This window comes from Triticum aestivum, chromosome 1A (genome assembly GCF_018294505.1).
Source record: "Triticum aestivum cultivar Chinese Spring chromosome 1A, IWGSC CS RefSeq v2.1, whole genome shotgun sequence".
Lineage (NCBI taxonomy): Eukaryota > Viridiplantae > Streptophyta > Magnoliopsida > Poales > Poaceae > Triticum > Triticum aestivum.
In genome coordinates, this window is record NC_057794.1 from 326,090,800 (window position 1) to 326,102,336 (window position 11,537).

Consider the following 11,537-nt stretch of genomic DNA (forward strand, 5'->3'; position numbering starts at 1 on the left):
AACAATCACATATCGCCAGTGGTACTGAGTGATATAGGCACATTGAAAAGAATGCAGATATGATTGTCAAGCTTCATGCACTAGCCAACGCAACCAAAAGTCCGAACTGATGGAAAGGGCTAGGCAATCCATATATACACTTCAACAATGATAATACTAGAAACAAAAACGGAATTGCTTTGCATATGATATTTTCAGGTACAAATCTCATACGATCCGATGTGTCTCAACTGGGCTGCATGCTCCACTTGTTTCCTTTTCCAGATAGAGCTGGTAGATTCGATGAAAGCACATGCATCTGCTATTGTACTTGTGTCGAACGTGAAAACGCCGTACATATAGCAGAACTCAAACAAAAACACATGCCAATGCACAGAATAAAAAGTCATCAAGTCAATTAACTTAGAAACCTGATGAACAAAAAGATTTTTCTTGACACACGGAAGCAGAAGGTGATTGCTATAAGTAGAACTGGACAGTAATCAGATTTCACATACCTAATGTATGCAGGTAAGCCCATCTATAACCATCATTTATTATACAACACACCCATGGAAATTAGAAAACCTTCATAATAGAGGCTGGGCTCTTGTGAAAATAAAAACACCACCACCGCCAACTGAACGCCCCAGGAGCATGTCACGGTCAAGGTAAGAAAGATAGTATAGTCCTCCAGGCGATCGTCTGATAAAAATTCAGTATGGAACTTAAGAACAAAGGAAGCAAAGAAGGAAGATTGTTTTTTTCGAAAAAGTACCTTTCCGGGCCGCTGATAGGAACTTGAGCTCGGAAAGTTTTAAGGAACTGCAATATCTGCAAAAATAGTCACTGCAATGAAACACTTGTATAATAGTTGATGAGCATTTTGAAAGTGAAACAATGATCCTAAATAAATAATTACTTTTACAATAACCGTTGTATTCTGGAACAAAAGAGAATAACAATAAATCTTTTGGTAACTAGCATTCTCAAAACTATTATAACTGTCGAATGAAAATATACATATGGACTACAGAGGATGTGCATGCTTTTAATGAAAAGGGAAAATGATTGTAACCATAACAGGTAATATTCAAACTGAAGAGATAATTATATTCATATAACCTGGCTTACCTGAAGACTCAAAAAAGACCGAGGAAGTATAGCAGGAGCTATCAGTGCTTGTAGCTGCTCACTAATCTTGATATTCTCTACAGCAACCTATTAGACATAAATCAAAGAAAACAAAATTGAGAAAAGATGGTGGCATAAGCACAGACTTCTTCCCAGAAGCCTTAGCTTTAGATGGTGCATGAAAATACAGAAAACGGACAAATTTCAGCATTGCAAATAACTTTTTGTTCTCAAACAGACATATAAATGCATGCCATTTTGTATTAGAAGGCACATAGATGGCGTGAATCTTATAGCCAAACAGGCAAAAGGGAGAAAAACTAAGCTAAAACCAAAACAAAGCGAAGCCAAAAATTAAGTTTAAAATAGTAGATATTGGTCGTTGCGTTATCTTAGCACTTTTCTTCTCAATGAAAATGACACCCTTCCAGGTGTGTTCGAGAAAAAAAAAGCCAAAAAGAGAGAAACCAACAAAGAACTGTGCAACTACCCTGTGTGCATTGCAAACAACTCGTAGCCATGAGCAGTAAGTTAGAAATATGAAGATAACATGTCAGAGTCTGGCTCTATTCTAGCACCATGTTTCATGTGAAAATGAATCATGGATAATGCTAATGTGATTCATATACTACTCCCTCCGTCCCAAAATAAGTGACTCAACTTTATACTAGCTTCAGTACAAAGTTAGTACAAAGTTGAGTCACTTATTTTGGGACGGAGGGAGTACTTAGCTGCAGATGCGGAGATACCTCATAGAGCATACCTATCACCTACGTAGCCTACCACTACTGCACACTGAACATCACATCAGATCTAACATACGCTTATTCAGTTTTTCTGATGGATTCTTAATTTCCTTCCAGTTAGTTTATGCATGCTCTTTTCCCATACATAACGGGAATTTTTTATGTGGGTATAGACAGGAAGGTGCTGCTGGCAGGGGTGGGGACCAGGCAGATGCTGCTGAACAAGTGCTGTTGAGTGTTGACTCAGGGGAGGGTCAAGGAACAGGGAGATGAAGCTTCTATTGATGAATCACTTCGATGAGTCCAGAACTGCTGTTCAGGGAATGTTCTATGGTCGTTTTGGCATCCATTTGAGCTGCTGTAAGTGTCGTTCCTTTTTCAGTAACCTTGATTGCTATACTTTTGGTGGCAGCTGGAACTTCTAGTTTTGGTTTGTTAATAGTAGGTAGCAAAACCCTTTGGAACAGCCATGCCTGGCATATTGATTCTGGATTGATGTTGCGTTCCAGTATTGAAAGATAGTGGAAACTACGCCTAAGCTTGTATGGAGAAAAATGTCTAACCTGCTTTCTTATCATCACCCCCAATCTTTCTTATTACAACACTCCCTCGAATAAGCAGGCAAAGATATTTTCAATAGAAAAATTACCTCCTCGAACTGAAGAAATATGTTGCTCTTAGACAGAACATCAAATTTTGCAGAGACCATCAGTGTTGCACCCTCTTGCTCCTATATAGACCACTAACAGAATCAAACACAAAAGAGCTAAACCAAATGAGAGTTAAAGACAGAAGTGTATACAGTACTTAATCAATGACATGCAAACAGGCTGATAAGCAGAATATGTCAAATGAAGGGATTATAAATCATTTTTATGCCAAAAATCGTCATACTACAGACTGCAAAATATAAAAATAATGCAATTCTAGACCAAAATCTGTTCCTGTAACAAAAGGACTATGAACATTCTGCAATCATTTTACCAAGCCGCTGCAAAGCTAAAAATACCGTTTTCCTATGCTTTTCACTATATTATGGCCATATCCATGCATATGATACAATGATCCTTTTTACGAACCAGCCTCTCCCCTCTTCGATTGGTTAAACGGAAACAACCAAGTCATGTTTATATCAGTAGAAGGGCAGAAAAGCACATATGATGAGCTAAAGGCTCTACTTAAGTATATATCAGCAACTTGTGAAGATGAATTGTCGTAAAGAAGAAGCAAATATACACCATGCTATCTAAGGTGCAAAACTTTCACCGTTTCACTGCATACTAATGCCATCCTACTACAAACTTACAAGTTAACAAAGGATATTGTCCTTCTGCTGTTTTGCATTTTTTGACCATCCACAATGATGACACTCATAAAACAAAAACATGTACATTCTGAGTTCCAGGCACAGTCGACAGCACCAACAGAAAAACATAACAACTAATGTTTTTGCAAAAACTAAATAAGACCTGTTCTGGCGCAAAGTTAGCTTAAAAGAACAAAACCTCCAAGAAAGGACACATAGGTGCATAATTATCATAAAGGTATACCTCCAGCAAGTTCTCGATGCTCCAACGCACGACATTCCGCACAATTCCACCATCCGACCGACCCTTGCACTCAAATTTCTGGTATATTTGCCCTACCTGCACATATCCAAAAGCACCACCCCTGACATAAGGCTTCCTACACTTTCCGCAAATTTATCAAACATGATCATCTGTCTATACACACTACAAAGCAATTTGAAGTGTCAGAAAACAACTCATGATCAACCACTAATAGCTCCAGGTTTCCATAGAGCGTTAAAGTGCACACAACGGAATAGCAGAGTTTCCACGATATCAAACATGTGCATACTTTCTACTATTTGTTAACTGTCATGGGATTCTCATGATGAATTTTGAAAAATCGTGGACAGGCAGAGAGAGAGACCTGCAGGAGAGGGAGTCTCTCGGCCGCCTCGAAGAGCATAAGCACGTCCGACGCAGACGTGTAGCACAGCCTCCAGGTGCCGTCGAGCGCAGCGAGGTCCAGCGGTGCCCCCTCCCCGGCGCCGAGCTCCTCCACGGACACCTATACACCACGCGCACACATCAGATCGAATCCCTCGCTGTCCGCCCAGGAGTAAATGCGATTGGAGGAAAGAGCTAGAGCGGGGGTCTAGTACGATGGCATCCTCGATGGCCGCGCGCTGGTCGGGGCTGGCCCCCGAGCCGCGCCCCGTCTCCTGCACCGCCCGCAGCAGCTCGTGCTTCCGCCCCTCCGTGTCCGCCTGCGAGCGAGCAGAGCGTCAGATCGTGCGTGGAGGTAACGAGGGGGTCGGGGGGGTCGGGGGTCCGACGGACCGTACTGCGGTGAGCGGGGCGGCGACCGCGGCGGCGAGGAGTGGAGAAGGGGTGCGACGTGGGTTCTGAGGGCGGAAGTGGGCGTGTCTCTGGAGAGGCGAAGACGGCGGTGGTCGGGGAGGAGCGGCGGGGAACCGGCGGGAGGGCGCGGCGGCGAGCGCCATTTTTGTGCGCGTTCTGTGTGGCTGGAGTGGACGAAGGCGCCGAGGTCCTGGCCAGTTCCGCTGCCACGCATCGGCATGGGCTGCCTCTTGCCTGCCGTTGGCCAGAGATGCATACCCTCCTCACCTGCCGTCGCCACCGTCCGTCGAAGATCCGACGGTAAGAGCGATTTTTTTTTGGCAAAATGAGCGATTTATTCTTCCTGCGTGTAGCACTCCCACGGCGCCTAGCAGCCAAGCTTTCCATCCTCGGCGTTTCAGACTTTCAGTTAGGCATGTAACCTCTCGCAGAAATTCCACATTAAATTTTAATGCGATTGCTATCCAGCGAACGCTCGCTGAAGGTGGATGGCAAAACAAACATTTTTCACAGCAATTTTAGTTGCAGGAACATGGCTATTCCTTCAAGCACACACGACAATTTTCATAGCAAAATCTGTTGTTGCTAAATTGCCATGTGTTTCTAATGAAATTGCCATGTGTGTTTTGTAGAACTTGGCATAAAAATGTTCTCAAACAGTCAAACTGGCCATTGGGATCCAAATTTAAACAACTGTTAAAACTTCAAGACCTATCTTGCATTGCAAGCAAGATCCATGAAGTGCAAATAGCATCTTAAATAAGCACCCAGCACTGTAACCACCCAACACTACTCCAAAAACTAAATATCCTACTACTAGTCACAGGGAGAACCTGTAGGCATTCAAAGATGGGAATCAACAAAACTTGACGCAGAAGGAAAGTTCCCTTTACTCCGGATATAATTGCCTTACAATGTACAATCATGACCTAATCCCTTTTAGAATGGAAAAAGGAAATTCCACGGCAGTATAAGTTTGCGTTGAGAACAAGCTTGTTGGATTAGGAACACTAAAATCTCTTGAGATCTTCAGACATCTTCGTTTGGACCGCAGATGGTGGATACTCAACTAGATCTTCAGAGATCTTGGTTTGGATCGCAGATGGTGGATACTCAGCTAGATCTACAGAGAGCTTTGCTTCGGATCACAGATGGCAGATACTGGAGTAGACTTCTCCAACTGCAGCAGCAATGCGATGTCGAGCTCCTGCAGGCTCTTCTCCAGTATAAGTTTTGAAGTTTCAGTGGCTTCAGGCTGGCTCTTGTTTGAATAGTTCCAAACCTCTCTTCTGCTGATGATTTCTGTTCACAATGCACTGGAAAAGACTAATTATAAGGATAGCAGCAAACAGTTTTGCGGTATCTCTTCAAAATAAACTGACAAGCGCTCCGACAGTTACCTGAAAAGCATTCTGCGGCCGAAGACTTTGATGGTACCTCGCTATTCTACTGCTGCAAAGGATCTCAATGATCTTCCATAGCTCCTGCCTCCCATGGACCAAGAAGTGCGAAAGAACACCAATTCACCTGCACAAGCATACAAAACAAGTGAACACTATGAACAAATGAAATCAACTTAACAAAGGGAACATCACATAAAGACCAAAATATTTTCAAAAAAGTTAGCACCTGGATCACCCTGCAAAACAGAAAGGAGTCAAGGAAAGAAGCAAGTCAAAACAAAGCAGGAGGAAGCAATATAGATGTTAGAAACATAACCTGCAAAGAAGAAAACATTTAACTGAAACAAATAAGCTATATGAGAGCAAACCATAAATAGCTGAGACCTGATCAGCAACCTGCCATGCAAAGCACTAATTATGAAGGAAATTTAGTTAGTAAGTTCACGCCCCAAGAAATAGGATAATGTAATCTGCAACGGATTTACATCACCAACTATGTCAAGCAAATTTGCACAGCTTGAATGCACTGAAATGCAGCAGATAATGAACCTCAAGAGAGCATAAGAAAGAAAGGAGCTACAATAATGAAAAGTTGGAGCAAACAAGAGCGCCGCGCTATAGAGAAATAATCTAAACGGTAATAGCAAATGATTAATACTAAGTAATTCAGAATAGGCTGTTCAATCGAAGTTACGATTACAACAAGGTCCCATAAAACTGAATTGATACTACATAGACATTATTTAGTGCCTCTAAGGAGTCTCATATCCCTTCATAAGTCTATAAAGAAGGAATCTCTTATAGTTTCCATCCTGTCAAAGAAGGGGAAATGGAGTAGACATCCGCATAAGGTAGCCGGGGAAAGAAAAGATGGAAGTCTCGTTAGCTCTAGCTCAGGTCCATGCCATCTCCAGCTTGGCTCGGTATCGGAGACACGGCGGAGTAGGATCTCTCAAAAGGGGAAGGATGCAGCTGTGCACCACGCCTGCGCTTGAAGGAGCACCCTTCATGGCTGCTGTCAGCTTCATGCTTCCTCCGAATCCCCCTCACTGCCTGCAGCTCCAGTGGTGAGAGCGCGAACAACTGCCCACTCACTCGGCAAAGCGAGTTGTGGTTGTCATAGAGGATCCTCTGGTTACAGTTTTTGTCACAAATGTGTGTCATTCCAGTCAATTTGCAGCGGTACATGTTTCCAAAGATGTGCTCATTCTGGCACCTCATGTCACACTTGTGACTGGGGATTTCCCCTTCTGTGTTCAGAATAGTGGACAAGAAAATCACATTGCTGGGCTCAGCAATCACAGATTTGCCAAGTACCTCCATTGTTCTGCCGTGAGAAACCTCTTCACAGACCCCCTTTTCTTGGTTTCTGAGATCGGAGTTTCTGCAACCCAGAACAAGAATTTGCTTCAGAATTTTGTTTTGAAGCACTTGCATATGACCCATGCGGTGACAGTTCTTGTTGCTATTACTGAACTAGTTCATAGAATAAATTGCAGTAAATCTGAGAGGACTTTTGCATCGAACGCAAGAAAAAACTAGTATTAAAAGTGGCGCAACCTCACGAAATTGCCACTAAATTTGCATGCAAGATTTATCTTCGACCACAATTTTCTACAGATAAATCTCGGTCACTTATGATTTCTGAATTCTAACATTGCTGACAAGATTCACTATAAATCCGTTGGCCCTTTGGCAGATCAAAACCAGTAAAATCCCACAACACCACAACCTATAATTGAATAATTTGGATAGTACAGTCCACCTGGCATCAAACTACGAACGAACCCACAAAGTCCCACAAAAAAAATCAATATAAAATTCTCAGATACAAACAAAACCTAATTCACAAGTCAGCACCTACCCCTTTTAATCCTGCAGGTAAACCAAACACCTAGCTGTCCCTTCCCCGGTTCACAAATTTACCAGATCTAAACGGTGAAACCCCCACCTACCGCACCGCCCACGATAAATTCGCACCAAAACCACGAACAACCGCACCACAGCGCCAAAACCTACACCAATTAGGGATTCGGACCGACAAAATCGCATTCAAACGCCTCCTAGCAACCTCTCACGGTCTCCCCTCTCTCCTCGTCGAAACACCCCTAAAATCTGAGGCGAAAACCTCGCAGAAAAGAACGTAATAGAGGGCAGAGGCGAGGATACATACCAGTAGAGCTCGAAGGCGGAGGAGGAGACGAGGTAAAAACAACGCGGCCTTCGGTCTCTCCTCCCTCTCCCTCCCTCCCTCTCTCTCTCCGCCAGGGAACACCAACCTCTCGCGGAGTCAATTGCAACGGCCCGGACGAAGAGGGGTTGGGGAGGGGTGGGTGTCCATTTATAGGATCATGCCGTTCGCCGAATGACCAAAATGCCCCCTGGATGGCCCGGACGTCGACACGGAGGAGCTCACTCGCTCACTGTCCGTCCCTGCTTCCGCGGATCGGTCCGGCTCGGATATCGGCTCTATCCGTCCTGTCTCCTCCAAGTAACCCACTCCTGCCCTCGTTGTCATTTCGTGCTAATACTAATATTAGCACGAACCTTTTCTTAGACAGGGCACATGATAGCTCACATGTAGCTCAATTTTGCTGTTGACACGCCGTGCAGTTTTGTGCGCCTTTGGATGTTGATCAAATTTTTAAAAGGTTACAGCATCTCCAACGGCCTTTCTATATGGGAAATGTTTACAGACGGTGCGCCCGCGAGCGTTCAATCTATCGGGATCATGTGTCTATCCCACGTCCTCCTGCGTCTATTTTTTTTTTCTTTTTGCCTTATCTTCTTCCACCTCGACCCATCCTCCCTTTTCCTCTTTCTCCGGCAAGCACCACCGGCCAGTGGACTCGCGCCCAGCTGTGCGTCCCCCTCGCGCGCCCAATCCCGTTGCCTTTTTTGCTGCAACCTCATCGCCATGGTCGCACCCCTCGCATGGCAGCGCCCTCGCGCCGCTCCTGTCGCCATGGCCGCGTGTGATGGGGTGTGGAAGATGCGGCGGGGGCAGACCTCGGGGGAGATGCAAAGATGACCGGCGGAGCTGCAACCAGCATGGCACGAGCTGCAAACCGTCGCGACTAGATGCTACGAGCAGCGAGGTGGAGCTCAGCGACAAGCATCAACCGGAGGTGACTGGTGCTGCAAACAGTGTGATTTTTAGCTCGAACCGGCCGGAAAAAAAGCTGCATCCAGCGTGAATTTTTGCTGGAACCAGCAATGAGGAATGTTCCGACCGACGACGGGCATAATGTTGAAAGCTTCAACCGGCATGTAAAAAGGCTTCAACTGCCATGAAAAAAAGTTACAATCGTTCAACAAAAAAGCTACAACCACGTTCATCAGAGCTGCAACCCGAGTTCGCCGTAGTTTTGTAGCCACTATGATCCAGCGATATTTGCTACAACTGGTGTTGTTTTTTGCTACAACCGGTGTCTCATTTTGCGGCATTGCCATAGCCGGCGTCGGGAATTTTTGCTACAATGCTGTCACGTCGTGCTACAACCAGCACTTCAAATTGCTACAACCGGCACACGAGAATGCTACCACCGCTGAGAAAAAAGCTCCAACCAGAGATACATGGAAACTGAGGGGGGCGCCATGGAAGCTGCAGTCGGCACCTGAGAAAGGTACAACTGTTGATGGGAAAAGCTCCAACTGACAAACAAAAATGCTTCAACCGGAGGTGAACAGAAGCTATGGTCGGAGGACGAAAGCTGCAACCGGCTATGGAAAAGCTACAACCAGCGTTTGCATAAGCTTCCACCATGTACAATGATGACCATGGCGAGTTTTCGACTCGACACGCCGGCGGGCTGCAACTAATGTTGCCGACGACCATGAAGTAGCGAGCGCTGGGCGGCCGGGGGCGAGCGCGCGGCGGCCGGGGGCGCATCCAACGGCAGCCGGGAGCGAGCGCGCGGCGGGCGGGGGTAAGCGCATGGCGAATCTGAAGTAGGGGGAAGGGGGAAGAAGACGATGACATGGGAGAGGGGTGATCGAACGGCTCTAATCCCACGCATTGGGTGGCTGGGGCTAGACCGGCCGAACTGCTCTGTCGGTGCGCCGGCGCTTAACAGTCGCCTTTCTATATAGGATTGCTAAAAACATGTTATAGCAAGAGGAGGGAGAAGGTTTACAAAACCAACATGTTTTTTGCGTTGATAGCCTTTATATATCGGATTGCTATATTTGCACAAAACACACAATGATACGTGGAAACAGTTTGTCGTAGATACAATGACATGTGGAAACAATTTGACGAGGCTGACGAAGCGGATGGGGAGGCGGATGCGGACTCGCCGGAATCTCCACCATCGCCGGCGCCATCTGGTTTTGATCTGCGAGTTCTTTAATTCAGGCTACGGCGAGGAGGAGGTGGCTTCGACTATAGACAAAGTGCTGCCCCTGGATGATCCGACAAGGAAAGGACTATACGCGGGGGAGAAGAAGGAGATGATCCAGCGAGTCGTTCATCGGAGGACGACGGCGTCGGCGATCAGGCCATGGAAGGGCCCCATCCCCAAGGTATGTCTACCCAATATTACTCTTTTGGATTTGATTCGTCCGGAGTCTTGGACCATGGTTGTGAGGAGGAAGAAAGGCCGCCGGGCGGTGGCTGGACCGGCGCCGACGGCGACCGCGGCGTCAGCTCCGGAAATCCCGGCGATCGGGATCGGAGCCGCCCGGGCGCATCATTTGAACGAGTTTGTGGGCCGTGATGGGCCAGTGTTTCGCGACAACGAGTCGGGCCTAGATAGGACTGGATATGAGGCCCAAGTCCCCAGCCAGGACACCGATCAGTGTTTCGGCGCAGTACTCAACGTGCATGGGATTAAGTCGACGAGAGGTTCGACTAGCCCTGCTATCTCGAGTCTATTCTTTCTTACGTCGGAGGCGGCTAGGGTTCGCCGGGTCATCGTGCCGGGTTTCCCAAGGATCGTTCTCAGGAGAGCTGCGCGGGTTCGTCCTACGGTAGTGTAGCGCCCAAGATGTGATTTCTATCCCAATCACGTGATGAATTCATGATCGGGGCACAATCGCATTTCGAGCGCATAGCAAGGTGGATATCATTACAACATACCATGTACTGAATAGATGAGAATACAAGGTAAAGGCTTACACTCGCCACAAGCTACAACATGAATACAACAGTTCATCAATACATAGCAATCATCATACAGAAGAGCAGGATCCGACTACGGATGAAACCAAACGAAAAAAGAAGAACGACATCCACCCTGCTAATCCCAGGCTCCCCGACCCGGAACCTATTCCCTTGATCGAAGAAGAAGAACAACTCCAAAAGCAATCAAGCATCGCTCTCACATCATGAGCATCGCATTACCTGTACCTGCAACTGTTGTTGTAGTAATCTGTGAGCCACGAGGACTCAGCAATCCCGGGTATCAAGACTAGCAAAGCTTAAAAGGTATGGAAAGGATAAGTGGTGAGGTTGCAGCAAGCGGCTAAGCAATGTATTGTGGCTAACTTACGAGTACAAGAATAAGGTAAGAATCTACGCAAACTAGTAATGATCAATAAGTGATCTTGAACTACTTATGTTCAAACATAACCCCACCGTGTTCTCTTCTCGAACTCACTCAAAAGAGACGGTCACGGTTATGCACGCGGTTGGTGTATTTTATTTCGGGATCGCTGTCAAGTTCTCTACAACCGGATATTAACAAATTCCCATCTGTCACATAACCGCGGGCACGGCTCTCGAAAGTTTAAAACCCTGCAGGGGTGTCCCAACTTAGCCCATGACAAGCTCACAATCCGCGGAGACAATCCTCCATCACGGGACATCCGATCAGACTCGGAATCCCGGTGCACAAGACATTTTGACAATGGTAAAACTAGTCCAGCAAGACCTCCCAACGTGCCGACACCCTGATAGTAGCCGT

The 11,537-nt window shown here is 46.2% G+C and overlaps 2 protein-coding genes across 3 annotated transcripts; both read right to left on the minus strand.

Moving 5' to 3' along the window:
* Window positions 1–378: 378 nt before the first annotated feature.
* Window positions 379–4,630, minus strand: LOC123048684 (probable plastid-lipid-associated protein 10, chloroplastic). Of its 2 annotated transcripts, none has more exons than XM_044471733.1 (8): window positions 4,208–4,630; window positions 4,030–4,134; window positions 3,795–3,935; window positions 3,410–3,505; window positions 2,509–2,589; window positions 1,114–1,200; window positions 758–813; window positions 379–684 (listed from the first exon to the last, which is right to left on the minus strand). In XM_044471733.1, the coding sequence occupies exons 1-8, from the start codon at window positions 4,613–4,615 to the stop codon at window positions 570–572; spliced, it is 1,089 nt and encodes a 362-aa protein (XP_044327668.1). In that variant the 5' UTR covers window positions 4,616–4,630; the 3' UTR covers window positions 379–569. The 2 variants fall into 2 exon arrangements, with proteins under 2 accessions (XP_044327668.1, XP_044327674.1); XM_044471739.1 differs by having other exon boundaries at window positions 4,213–4,475.
* A 464-nt stretch (window positions 4,631–5,094) lies between these two features.
* LOC123048702 (uncharacterized) lies at window positions 5,095–7,959 on the minus strand. Its single transcript, XM_044471749.1, has 3 exons — window positions 7,805–7,959; window positions 5,629–7,015; window positions 5,095–5,544 (listed from the first exon to the last, which is right to left on the minus strand). The coding sequence occupies exon 2, from the start codon at window positions 6,952–6,954 to the stop codon at window positions 6,520–6,522; it is 435 nt and encodes a 144-aa protein (XP_044327684.1). The 5' UTR covers window positions 6,955–7,015; window positions 7,805–7,959; the 3' UTR covers window positions 5,095–5,544; window positions 5,629–6,519.
* Between the last annotated feature and the right edge of the window lie 3,578 nt (window positions 7,960–11,537).